The 14,602-nt window shown below is 43.1% G+C and overlaps 1 protein-coding gene across 2 annotated transcripts in view; it reads right to left on the bottom strand.

The window, feature by feature from the left end:
- PCNX2 (pecanex 2) overlaps positions 1-14,602 on the bottom strand; it is a 309,056-nt gene that overhangs the window by 194,383 nt on the left and 100,071 nt on the right. For both annotated transcript variants that reach the window (XM_055424272.2, XM_088842460.1), the window contains 2 exons: positions 7,283-7,393; positions 5,596-5,687 (listed from right to left, as the gene is read on the bottom strand). In XM_055424272.2, the coding sequence (XP_055280247.2) occupies positions 5,596-5,687; positions 7,283-7,393 (203 nt within the window). The remainder of the gene's footprint in view (positions 1-5,595; positions 5,688-7,282; positions 7,394-14,602) is intronic.

Consider the following 14,602-nt stretch of genomic DNA (forward strand, 5'->3'; position numbering starts at 1 on the left):
GGTTCTCGGTCCAGTGGTGAAAGATTCGAAGGCTGCACTGAACAGCCACCTCCTCTGACAAGTTTTCTCTTTTCTGATCATCTACAGCATGTCCTCATCTTTGATGAAGGTTAAATTCCTCAGGAGAAAGATTTGACTTTTTCTCCTTTCATGTCTCTACAGTACCTGGCAAAGTCATGTCTAAACAAATAAATTTTGAATACCAGTGAATATGATCTTTTCAGCTTCTGCCTCAGTTCCAAAGAGCTTGCATGTTCCCATTTCCATCAACCAAGGAAAAGAATATTTCCATCAGATACTACTTGTGGCTCGTAGTTGAAAAGAAGGATGAAGTGTGGAGTGCTAGTAAATATGGCATTAGGAGCACAGGGAACACTATTGAACATAAAATAATCAACCAGGACTTACTACATAGCAGAGGGAGCTCTACTCAGTACTTGAAATGACATATATGGGAAAAGAATCTTAAAAAGAGTGGATATATGTTTATGTATAACTGATTCACTTTGCTGCACACCGAAACTAACACATTATAAACCAATGATACTCCAATAAACTTTTTTTTTTAAAAAGGAACATAGGAAACTAGCTTTTCCTCTCCACTAAATATCCAATAAATATTCAAAAAGTTTCTATCTATACTGGGAACTAGAGAAAGTACCTGTGCATAAGTCATAAGTTTTAAAGAATTCATGCCAGATCTTATCTTACAGATGAGACTAGTCTGAAAGAAAATTTTGACATCTAACACATGATCCAAATTCCCACTCTCTATTTGAGAGAGACAGGATAGTGAACTGAGAAAGTAAGCAGGAAAAGACCTCAGTAAATCCTTGCTAATATCAACTAAATCAGGGAGGGCTGGAGTGGAAGCAGGCCATGTGGTTAGCAGACAACACAGTGCTTGGACTCGTATGTCTGTGGACTGGCAAGCACCTGGACACCTCTACTGTACTGGAGGCAGTGGGTTTTATTTGGTCAGTTCATGGGTTGGGATACTCGAGCAAAGATAATGAAGTAAAGACAACTACTGCCGCAAGCATCCTATTCATATCTACTCCTTGGGATGAAGCTTCCTGACAGAACTACCTAAAACTCCATCAATAACATATTTTTCTAGGGGAAAGAGACATCTGAGCTGGTTATATTGCTGTAACATTCTTTATTTTGCTTTCTTCTCTTCTTGTATTTTAAACCTAAGACCTCTAGATACATTTGGTCAAGGAGCCTTAAATGTTTCTGACAGAAGCCAGCTCACTTCCTATAGAGCACAAAACAAATGTCCAACTGAGAAGACAGGTGACACAAACGCAGCATGTGGTCAGGTGCGGGCGTGATGGGACCTGTGAGTCTGGGGTAACTGTGACTTACTCTTTAGTTTTGGCAGGTTGTTACCAAATGGAAAGCGGCTGGTATATCACAACTTCTCTCTTTTGTTGTTATTGGAATGAGAAACTCTAAGAGCCACACCAGAACACAAAGGACCACTTAAAGAGACAGAAAGACCATGAAAAAAGAATGAGAGGCATGAAAGACAAACAAAAACAAAAGGATATTAAAAACGTAAAAGAGATCGTGTAAACACAAGCAATAACATCATTAATCAAGAAATAAGAGGGAGAAACTTAACCTATCTGTAAGAGTCTTCAGAATGATAGGTGTTCATGGCATTCCAGAAAGAGAAAGAGATCCAAGTCTAGTCATAGTCCATCGCTTTATTCTAACCTTGGAAGATAAGTCGGTCTTATTCTTGTTCTCCTCAAAACTAAATACTGATGAATGATACTTCCACATCAGATGTAAAAATCCACAAGAGTATAGCCCACACTCTGACAAGAAAGAGCCAGGAATCTTACAGACTCTTAACTTCAAAACAACTGCAATTTGTGTTAAAAAATTAAGGAGTTAATGGACAACATTCATAAATGGATGGGTAATTTCAAAAAATAGACAGAAACTATATATAGGAGTCAAACTGAAATGCTAGGAATAAACAAAAAACCAAGATGCAAGAGATTTTTTAAAATTCTTTTCCTTTATCCATCCACTTTTCATATAAGGGCACTAATCCCATGATGAGGACCCAACACTCATGATCTTATCTAAACCTACTTCCCAAGACCCCATCTCCAAATATCATCACATAGGGGGCTAAGGTTTTAGAAGTAGAATTTGGGGGAGACACAGTTCAGTCCATAATAGTTCCTGAGGAGAAGTCAGGTGTAATTCTTATCTTTCTTCCTCTGCAGGCAAGGTGTTCTTATCCACTGGTATCTTTCAATATGTTTTCATTATCTTTGATTTTCAGCAACATAAATGTATTATGCATCAGTGTAGTTTTTTGGCATTTAACATGCTTGGTGCTCTTTGAGCCTCCTAGATATGTGGTTTAGTGTCTGATACTAATTTGGGGACATTCTTAGTTACAGTCCATTCTTTCTTCTCTAGTATATCCATCACACATAAGCTATACCTCTTGTAGTTGTCCCAAAATTCTTGGATATTCTGGGGTTTTTTCAGTCTTTTTTTCTCTCTGCTTTTCCATTTTGAAAGTTTCTATTGACATTTCCTTAAGCTCAGAGATTCTTTCCTCAGTCATGTCTAATCTACTTATAAGCCCATCAAGGGCATTCTTCATTTCTGTGAGAGTGTTTTTAATTACCAGCATTTCTTCTTGTTCTTTCTTGGAATTTCCATCTCTCTGCTTACATTACGCATCTGTTCTTGCCTGCAGTCCACTTTATACATTAGCACCTTTAGCATGCTAATCATAGTTGTTTTAAATTCCCAATCTGATTAACTCCAATACCCCTGTCATATCTAGGTCTGGTTCCAATGCTTGATATTTCTCTTCAAACTGTGTTTTTGCTTTCCAGTATGCCTTGTAATTTTTTTTTCTTGGTAGCCAGACACGTAAGAGGTAAAAGGAACTATGGTAAACAGACCTTTAGTAATATGGTATTAATGTGTGAGGGCAGGGAAACTCTACAGTCTAGTGATTAGTTCCATATTTTGGTGACCCTGCACCTCTAGATGGTAAACTTCACAAGTGCTTCTGAGTCCCATCCCCACCTTGGGTGGAACAGAATAGAAAGAATGGACTGGGCCGGAATTGGGTATTTCCCTTTCCCCACATGGAAGGCTGGAGCCAAACTGGAGTTTGGCATTTCCCTTCCTCCAGGTCAATTAGGCTCTGGAAAAATCCCAATACTTTGGGCTACAGTAAAATCTTAAGGCAAGCTTGGCTAAGAAGAACAGAATACTCTGCTATGTTTCAAAATGGTTGCTCTTCCCCCTCCACCTACTGGAAGCCGGAGGATTCGTCTCCAGTTATTCACTGTTGAGCTCAAGGGGGTGAAACTCACAAGCGTGTGGGGCTTCTGATGACTGGGCTCCCTTGGGGTTATTAACTCTCAGACTGGTCTACACTGAGCCCGCAGCACTTTGTCGACCACAGTTCAGGTTTTCCTCTTCCTGGTACTGGCTCCCAGAGGCTTCTGCTTCTGGGCTCCTGCTGCAGGAAGTTTTGGTTCTCTGTATTTACCTGCAGGAATTTATCAAAACTTACATCTATCAAAACTTGTGCTCAGTCGCGTCTAACTCCCTGTGACTCCATGAACTGTAGCCTGCCAAGCTCCTCTGTCCATGGAATTTTCCAGGCAAAAATAGTGGAGCTGGTTGCCATTTCCTTCTCCAGGGGATCTTCCTGATCCAGGGATCAAACCTGCATCTCCTGAGTCTCCTGCATTGGCAGGCGGATTCCTTACCACTGTGCCACCTGGAAAACTCTTTATCAAAACTTATCAAATTATGTATATTAAAAATATAGGTTCTGCAGCATACAAATTATACCTCAATGAACCAGAATTTCAAAAAAGTAATGAAAAATAAATGTATAAACAAGCAAAGACTGGAACATAACAGAACAAAATATAAAGGGTCCTGCAGAAAAGCTTGTGACCCCCAAATTTTATAGGCAGTTATTTTACCAAAGAGCAGTAGAAAGAGGTTTTCAGAAAATACCTTAGTAATTTATTTTCCTGAATGGAATACCTGGGTCTTGTGACAGAATAAAGGAATGTATTTCAAAAGAAAGAACCCAGAAACACTGATTAATTATATAATTGTTCTATGTGACAAATATACATGTGATGACAAACAGATCCACCAAAAGTATAAAGGTGATGACAAACAGATCAACCAAAAGCTGTATGCTACCCTTATGTATTGGAAAAAGGAGCCTTCTCCTCTCCCTTTTTTTAATGTAGAAGAAGATAATCATATGAAAAAGATGGAAGGAGTGAAGGAGGGAATTATGCCATTGATTACCCCAGAGAAATTCAACTGTGACGCACCAGAAGACGACATTACTGAATTCCTCTCTTCCACAAAGAGGAATAAACAGTTATACTGCTGCCACTGATACTGATGAGTTTAATATGATTTTAAGTTAAAATTTTTTCAAAAGTCAATTAACAAATGCCACATACTATCTATTTAAAGCCCTTTGGAACATATATCATTTACTGTTTTGCATTTAATTTTTATTTTATCAAAGACATACTTGTGGTGTAAACACATTAAAGGAGAGTATCCATAAAGTCCAGAAATAAGTATACTATCAATTTCTTTTTTACTGATTGAAGATGGCCCTGAATGTGTTGTTTCAGACTTCATGGACCCTCTGCAGTTCTGCGCGTAGCGATGAACAGCAGTGGTCCTCTGCCCACACCATCCATCTCTTTGCTCTAATTCTTGCTGCCTGAAGGCAGTGATTTTCAGCTGTTTCTTCTTCACCTATTTTCCTCCATATTTCCAAATAACACACTTGTTTTGTCATTCCTTGACTTTTTTCAACTTCAGATATTATTTTCTGACTTTCTAACATGGAAGACAAGATTAAGACATCTGCAAAGTCAGACAGGCAGGCACACACACATACACACACACTTCATCTCCCCTATTCTGCTATTACAGTTGCAACTGTTATTCAGACTGTCATAAAGACAACATATTATTCACAGCTAAGCCATGCACTGACCATATATTTCTTTTCTGATACCACGTGTTCTTTTCCAAAAGTTAATGCTTATGTTGTTTTTTTTAATCATCCTAGGTTTCCTGTGCTGCCAGCCTGGGTTTTAACTTTCTCCATCTGAATAAATCTATGGTCCATCTGTTTGCTGGATTCTAAAATTTTTTGCTATCATATCCATTCCTGTTCTCTGTCCATAAAGCTTTATGCACTTGTATCCTTTTACCATCTTCTGAGTGGTATTTCAGAAGGAAGCATCAATGAGAAAGGCGGGGCCTGTCAACCGCCATGTTGAGCCAAAGCCCCTCCCAGTGTCAGTAACCGACTGGGCCTGGCAGACACCTGCAGGAGTGGGGAGTTCAGACCAGGTGGGCTTTGTGGTCAGTAGCAAATCAGGTACCTGAATGCATCTTCTAGATCACTGAGGCCTCATCCTCCAGGCCCTGTTACTCCTAATGTGCTCAGATCCCGTTCCTCTTGCAATTGGAAGAGATGTTTGCTTACTTAAAATACAGTTAATTCAATGGATGTGAGAAGAAGGCCGTTGGCCTTGCACCTACCTTCACGGCACTGAAGCAGAACACATGTAGCACAGCCGCGGCGGATGCACTCCGGGCCACACTGTAAATGGCTGACAGCATCCCCGAAACAGCTGGAACACAAACAAGAGTTCCCTTCTGGATCAGCAAGTCTCACAGTCAATATGTATGGTAAGAAAGTGAAGTTTGTAACTTTCAAATGCAAAATGCCTGCCAAAGGGGCAAAGAATCAATCCACAGGGCAGCCAAAAAGCAGTGGGTGACGCTTAGCACAAGAAAGACACCGACCTTTAACTAAAAGCTCACGAAGACCACAGTTAGAAAGAACTTTTGATAGCTTTCAGAAGACTGTGAACCAGTCATTGTGGAGGTGGGGAGACCTTGTTGCTTATAGTTGGAAGCTCCTGGCCCAGGAAAGATCAGGGATGTGATTTCAGTAGAAGAAAGGAGAGAGAGAGACAAATATGGAGATGGAAATTAGACACAGATAGGGATAGATGAATAGATAGACAGATGATGGCTGAACAGATAGATGAGAGACAGACAGACGAAAGACAGATAATAGATGGATGAATAAAGAGATGAACACACAGATGTATAGATAGATGGGCGGACGAATGATAGCTAGACAGACGAATAGACAGACACACAGACATTAATAGATGACAGATGACAGACAGATGAGAGATGGACAACAGAAGGACACAGACAGAGACATACAGAGATGGACGAATAGACAGATGGATAAATGAATGCACAGATGGATAAACAGAACAAGCCAGCGCTCCTGTGTGTGTAGGTGTGTGTGTACGTGTGTGCATGTACACAAGGAGGAGGCAGCTGTAACAGATCACCCGCTATGCTCTAATGCTTTATGTACATGACTTCATGAAATCCTCACAGCAACCCCGTGAGATCAGTGTGTCAGTTTCCAGTTAGAGAAGAGTAACCTTTAAAGGTGAGAAATCTGGGTAAAGTCTCCAAGGAAGCATTAGATGAAGCTTTACCCACCTTGGTCAGAAAGTAAGGAACACACCAAACAAAAGGGCATAGGTCACCTGTCTATACAGGCCGGCACACAACACACACTCACAATGTCACACCCACAGGCTGCCAGACTCACTCATTCAGGCACATGCTCAAATGCACATGCTCAGACGCTAACCTCCACTCACTCACATTCACACACATTAACACATACAGCTTTTCCAACGAAGAATTAGAGGGTCTCTAAACCAACTCCAAGCTTCCCTGGTGGCTCAGATGGTAAAGAATCTGCCTGTAATGCAGAAGACTCAGCTTCGATCCCTGGGTCTGGAAGATCCCCTGGAGAAGGAAATGGTAACCCACTCCAATATTCTTGCCTGGAGAATCCCATGGACAGAGGGGCCTAGTGGGCCATATTCCATGGGGTCACAAGGAGTCGGACATGACGGAGCGACTCACAGTTTCAGTTTTAAACCAAATCCATAGCTCACAGAATTCTATGCTTCCTTGTTTTCTGCTTCTGTCAAGCCAGGTGGGCCACTTTCAACTTGGCCAGATGAATCTAGAAAGGCCCACAATCAATCTAACCAACCCAAGCTGAAGTCCTTTAAGGGTGAGGATGAACCTAAGTTGTCCAGGTTTCATTCCATGCCTGAGGCTATTTAGCCCTTATCTGAACTTGAGGCTTTTTTACAGAAAGAACAGAATGTAAAAGACTTACCAGAACCTCCGAAAAACAGCATGTCAATTTGCTCCAAAAGATAAATGCAGAAAGTGTTGATCTGCGGGAAGAGTCCAAGGAGGGAGATTGCAGGGAAGCAATAGAGAAATACTGAAAGCGAACAGACAAAGTTGACAGTGAGCACGCAGAAACAGGGGCCCAGGCTCCAGCGCAGGCCCGCCTCCCTCCCACCTTTCAGCCCAGTCCACCTTCCCCGGTCTTGGAGACACCACATCCTCTTCTCCCCAGCCACTGAAGGAGGCTGAGGCTGAACCACACACAGGCCTTGGAAGCAACGGGAGGGGCTGGGGAACGAGAGGCCAGCAGGCTGGCCCAGACTGAGCAGACACCGGGGGATGGCAGGGAGAGAGTAGACTGGCCTTTAGTTTGCAAGGGCAGACCTGAACTTGGGGGAGATGAGACGGGAGAAAGAGGACCAGGAAAATGACAGGAACGTGCAAAGCCCAAGGCCAGTCACTAGGGGTCTCTTCCTGCAAGGCTACTGGCTTCGTCACTTCACAGGCTTGACCTGTGGAGTCTTCTCTGTTCTCACTGCAAACCCAGAGCTCAGTCAGAACCAACAGAGGAGCAAGGGAAGGTGGCAGTTAACCAGGAAACCCCATCACCGTGATGCTAAGGACCTGCATCTCAGGTGCAGCAGGTCACCTGGGAGGTACAGGGGGCCCTGCCGGAGAGGAGGAAGACCGCTGGCCCCCAAACCGTCAACAGCGCAGCTGGATGAAACACACGATACGGGCTTCCCTGGCGGCTCAGACGGTCCAGAATCTGCCCGCAGTGTGGGAGACCCAGGTTCGATCCCTGGGTCAGGAAGACTCCCTGGAGAAGCGGATGGTAACGCACTCCAGTATTCTTGCCTGGAGAATTCCACAGACAGAGGAGCCTAGTGGGCTAAAGTTCATGGGGTTGCAAAGAGTCAGAAATGACTGAGCGACTGACACGCTCAATGCGTTATAATTCAAAGTCTCACAGAAATCATTTGTTCGGGGAAATGACACACAGCCAGGCTGCATGTTACAGCAATTTGCCCATCGCTCTCTCTTTCTCAATTCTGTTTTTTCAGTAAGGTTTCTCAGGAACTCCCATCAGTGCTGCTACAGTGCATCTGTCCACCTTTCTGTCTCAGTTTACTGGATGGAAAGTCAATGACGTTTAATACTGGTAAACCTTAATAAAACTAGGGAAATTTGATTTGAAATCTAAGACGCCTAAACATGGAACTATGTCCAAACCCCATACACAAACCACAGTGAACAGTGCACGCAGGAAGGATGGGGACCGTGTTTCAGCTATTTCTGAAGAACTGGAAATGCAAAATTTTCACAGTGAAATCGTAGGGATGAGAGTATTTGTGTGTCCCATTATCTGGAAAATAGTGGGTTAACCCCACTATAATAATATGGGATAAACCCCACTACTAGAATACCAAGAAACTGTTCTATCATTGTGTGGAGGTAAAATTTTACACAGCAAACATGGCTATGACAAATAAGCCTTTGCTTGGGATTGGAGCCATATTTTGACATACATGGTGATTTTGTTGTTATGTTTTCTGTCACAAGATTTTAACCATATTGTGAAAATCTAGAGATTTGTGAGTAACATGCTTCTCAATCGAAGTTGGCAATAACAAGGGGTAGGGGTAAGGATGGATTTGGAGTTTGGGGTTAGCAGATGCAAACTATTATATATAGGATGGATAATGGCCAACAAAGGTTCATATGGTTAAAGCTCCGGTTTTTCCAGTAGTCATGCACGGATGTGAGCGTTAGACCATAAAGAAGGCTGAGAATCGATGCTCTTGAACTGTGGTGATGGAGAAGACTCTGGAGAGGCCCCTGGACAGCAAGGAGATCAAACCAGTCATTCCTAAAGGAAATCAACCCTGAATATTCATTGGAAGGACTGATGCTGTAGCTGAAGCTCCAATACTCTGGCCACCTTAAGTGAAGAGCCGACTCACTGGGAAAGACCCTGATACTGGGAAAGAAGACTGAGGGCAGAAGGAGAAGGGGACAACAGAGGATGAGGTGGTTGGATGGCATCACTGGCACACTGGACATGAGTCTGAGCAAACTCCGGGAGATGGTGAAGGACAGGGAAGCCTGGCCTGCTGCAGTCCATGGGGTCGCAAAGAGTCGGGCACGACTGAGTGACTAAACAACAACCAAACAACCAGGTCCTACTGTATAGCACAAGGCACTATATTCAATATTCTGTGATAAACCATAATGGAAAAGAATATATATATATATATGTATAACTGAGTCACTCTCCAGTACAGCAGAAATTAACACAACATTACAAATCAACTATACTTCAATAAAATTTAAAACAAAAGCAAAGTTGGCAATAAGACACAAATAGATATCCACTAGTCATAACCACATAAGACAACTTCTTTTCTCAGTTTTTATATGAAAGGAAAGATAGAAGAAATAAAGAGAAAGTTAATGGTAGGACATACAGTTTTGAGCATCAAAATATTAACTTACCTAATTTTGAGAAAACTGACTAGTTTTTATTAACTTTGGGATTCCAAAACCCAGCAGTGAAGATTAGATGGTTCACTGCATTCTTCATGACCAGGATAAGAGCAGAGGGAGGTTGCAACAAAATTTTATTACTTCAAAAACCATACCAAGAATGAAGAACTACAGGGAAAAAATTTTTGACTGTGAAATAATACAATAATGGCATCCAAATACTGGAAACATGGGTAAACAAGTATTTTCTACAAGAAATATATTAGGCTGGGACCCCCGTGCTGGTGCAGTGGCTGAGACTCCATGTTCCCAATGCAGGGGGCTGGGGTTCCAACTCTGGTCAAGGAACTTGCTCTCACAGGCTGCAAGCAAGAGTTTGCACACCACAAGTAAGACCCAGCATAACCAAATAAATACATAATAAATAGAATAAATATTAACAAAAGAAATTCATTAGGCAATAACACCCGAACTAATAAAGTGGAAAGAAGTGGAACACGATCAAGGATGGCAGGAGGAAAATCAAATGGTACAAGACACCAGAAGTTCTAACTGAAGATGCTCTGGCCACACCTGCGGAGTAGGAGCAGAAGGACACAGCAAAGGAAGGAGATGATGGGGAGCCCAGGATTTAGGTCATCCCCAGGCAGAAGGAGAGAAGGAAGTCTCTCGTCTTTAAAGTCAGAGTGGAAGAGGTGAATGAAAACGCAGCCCAAACCTCATGGCATTAGTAGGACGACTGGAAAATTCCACCTGAAGTTGCTGAAATGAATTTGTCTTTTTTCCCAAAAGTGAAAAATAAGCAAACCCCTGTGTTTGTTGGCAAATTTCCCTGTGAACAAAGAGTTTTTCTTAGTGTACTGCTGGGAGGGTCTGTAATTTTCTCTTACATCCTGCCTACTCCTGATGTTCCCTAATAATTACCATGAATGTGGAAACTTCTGGTACAGTTCCATTTCTTTTCAAGCACAGAGTATAAATAAAAATATTGGAACTTGCTCCTTTCTTATTTTAAATGTGAAGAATAATATTAATTACTATATTTGAAGGTTGGGGTGGGGGGAGGTGGGCAGAATTAAAATAACATGGAAATAAAACCAAGGAAAAGACCCTGATGCTGGGAAAGATTGAGAGCAGGAGAAGCAGGTGACAGAGGATGAGATGGCTGGATGGCATCACCCACTCAATGGACCTGAGTTTGAACAAACTCCGGGAGATAGTGAAGGACAGAAAAGCCTGGTGTGCTGCAGTCCATGGGGTCGCAAAGAGTTGGACACGACTGAGCGACTGGACGACAACATGACCTTGGTATGACTGCACACACTGTGTGTCTCCTACATGTCACATCTGCGTTTTAGCATATGGTCCTGACATGGATTACTGGGGCCAAGAGACAAATCTTTGCACGAGACATGGAAACGTGTATCTCAGTGTGCAGGTGAGTGTGGACCCATCTCAGTCACCCTCCATTATCTCCAAGGGTGACATCACTGAAGCAGCTTCAGTGTAGGCAGCAGGTGACGGTCCCAAAGACTAAAATAAAATGTCAAACTCTCACATCTCTCACACCACCCATTCAGCACATGGAACCCTTCTGTAAGTGATGCTGTCTCATCCTGCCCGAGTTCTTCCCACATTAGGGAACTCCTCGCTTCACGAGGCAACCCATGGCCCTGCTGGACAGCTCTACACCAAACCACTTCCCCAGTCCTGCAGTGAGCTGCAATCCACCTACTAGACAGTGGAACTCCTTATCACAGCTCGCAACAGAAAATAAAGTCTCTCCCGTCCCAGTCTGGCAGCTTTTAACCACCCACAGCCACCACGTGTGCCCCCAGGACCCAAGCATTTCCTCTCTAGGCCAGACATCCCCGTTCCCTTGCCCCATGTGAAGACCTGTGTAGACCACGTGGCCACACTTCTCAGAGCACACTCTGGCGTTGTTACTGCTCTTCTTGAAATACAGTACGAGGGACTGTAGACCTCTTGGCTTTCTCATCCAAAGGATGATTACAAGGCCAGTCGCACTCATAGGCTTTTGTTGAAGTTCAGTTCAGTTCAGTCGCTCAGTCATGTCCGACTCTCCACGACCCCATGAATCACAGCATGCCAGACCTCCCTGTCCATCACCAACTCCCGGAGTTCACTCAAACACATGTCCACAGAGTCGGTGATGCCATCCAGCCATCTCATTCTCTGTCGTCCCCTTCTCCTCCCACCCCCAACCTTTCCCAGCATCAGAGTCTTTTCCAGTGAGTCAACTCGTCGCATGAGGTGGCCAAAATATTGGAGTTTCAGCTTTAGCATCAGTCCTTCCAATGAACACCCAGGATTGATCTCCTCTAGAATGGACTGGTTGGATCTCCTTGCAGTCCAAGGGACTCTCAAGAGTCTTCTCCAACACCACAGTTCAAAAGCATCAATTCTTCGGTGATCAGCTTTCTTCACAGTCCAACTCTCACATCCATACATGACCACGGAAAAAACCATAGCCTTGACTAGACGGACCTTGGTTGGCAAAGTAATGTCTCTGCTTTTTAATATACTATCTAGGTTGGTCATAACTTTCCTTCCAAGGAGTAAGCGTCTTTTAATTTCATGGCTGCAATCAGCATCTGCAGTGATTTTGGAGCCCAAAAAATAAAGTCTGACATGGTTTCCACTGTTTTTCCATCTATTTCCCATGAAGTGATGGGACCAGATGCCAAGATCTTCGTTTTCTGAATGTTGAGCTTCAAGCCAACCTTTTCACTCTCCTCTTTCACTTTCATCAAGAGGCCTTTGAGTTCCTCTTCACTTTCTGCCATAAGGGTGGTGTCATCTGCATATCTGAGGTTATTGATATTTCTCCCGGCAATCTTGATTCCAGCTTGTGCTTCTTCCAGCCCAGCGTTCCTCATGATGTACTCTGCATATAAGTTAAATAAGCAAGGTGACAATATACAGCCTTGACGTACTCCTTTTCCTATTTGGAACCAGTCTGTTATTCCATGTACAGTTCTGACTGTTGCTTCCTGACCTGCATACAGGTTTCTCAAGAGGCAGGTCAGGTGGTCTGGGATTCCCATCTCTTTCAGAATGTTCCACAGTTTATTGTGATCCACACAGTCAAAGGCTTTGGCATAGTCAATGAAGCAGAAATAGGGGGTTTTCTGGAACTCTCTTGCTTTCTCCATGATCCAGCGGATGTTGGCAATTTGATCTCTGGTGCCTCTGCCATTTCTAAAACCTGCTTGAACATCTGGGAGTTCACGGTCCACATATTGCTAAAGCCTGGCTTGGAGAATTTTGAGCATGACTTTACTAGCGTGTGAGATGAGTGCAATTGTGCGGTAGTTTGAGCGTTCTTTGGCATTGCCTTTCTTTGGGATTGGAATGAAGACTGACCTTTTCCAGTCCTGTGGCCACTGCTGAGTTTTCCAAATTTGCTGGCATATTGTGTGCAGCACTTTCACAGCATCATCTTTCAAGATTTGAAACAGCTCAACTGGAATTCGATCACCTCCATTAGCTTTGTTCATAGTGATGCTTTCTAAGGCCCACTTGACTTCACATTACAAGATGTCTGGCTCTAGGTCAGTGATCACATTATTGTGACTATCTTGGTCGTGAAGATCTTAAGTTACCCAAATGCAAAGTAATAAAAATTTCAGCCCAGAGGTCAGCAAAGGAAATGAGCACTAGAAAGGTCTTTCACCTTACTCATGGAGGAAAAAAGAAAGACTTTCTCCTTATAATGAAAGAGAAGTGATATTCTGAACATACATGAAAGATCATAAAAGAGAAATAAATTATGTAAGAATATCACTCTGAAGGTTTCTATTTCCTGAATTCACCCCTCAGCCTACAAAAACTACTCCCACCACTGACTTTGTCTTTCTTCTTATGTCAATTTTATTCTCCAGGTTCCTTATCTCTTGTAAGGTTCCTTATCTCTCCACTGTCTAGTAGATAGATTACAGCTCACTGCAAGACTGGTGAAGTGGTTTGGTGTAGAACTAACTGTTCCTTATCACTGCACTTTCTCCTTCTATTGTTCTGTTCTGATGTTCTCTTCTCACATGTGGCAAAGAGCTTCTCCAACCTCCCCAGCTGCCCAATGGCTACTAAACTCATCTCCTACCCCTGGCTCACTTTCAACCCCTTCTGCCCTGGGAGGCAGAATAAGGCAGCAGACATTACATCTTCCTCTCTTCCTGCTCCTCTTCCTCTGCCACCTCTCTACACTCTGGTGGGTTGGTGGTCTGAGCAGAAACCAAGAGCAGCAGTGGGGAATTGAGATGTTACCCAGAAAGTACAACTCCAGGCACTATCTCACACACTCCAGCCTCAGTCAGAAGAGGACCACTTCCTCAGCATGAAGAGCACACGAGCATCTCTGGGCCCACGATGGTAAACAACTCACGTACTCAGTTCCTACTTTTTTCATGTCCTTTCTCTGAGATGCTCCTTTTGAATGGGTTAAACTGCGCCCCTCCAAAAGATGTCAGAGTCCTAACCCCAAGGACCTGTGAATGGGGCTTTATTTGGAGATGGGGGTCTTTGCAGATTACCACATTATGATGAGATCATTCGGATGGGCTTAATCTGATTGAAACTTGTGCTTCCAGAGATGTTAGACCTCTGGCCTCCAGAATGAGCAGACACACACTTCTGTTGTCCCGAGCCACCCATTTGTGGTACTTTGTCAGGACATTAAAACTCTCCTTTTTCTTTCTAATAACCTTTTGCTTTCCCTGAAGTTTTTTCTTTCTCCTCTTGCTAACTCTGAACCTAACAATGTCAGCTGCTATAACCCACCCAGATCCCTTGGCAG

Source organism: Moschus berezovskii, chromosome 12 (genome assembly GCF_049115385.1).
Source record: "Moschus berezovskii isolate FMDL1 chromosome 12, NW_MosBer_1.0, whole genome shotgun sequence".
Classification (NCBI taxonomy): Eukaryota; Metazoa; Chordata; class Mammalia; order Artiodactyla; family Moschidae; genus Moschus; species Moschus berezovskii.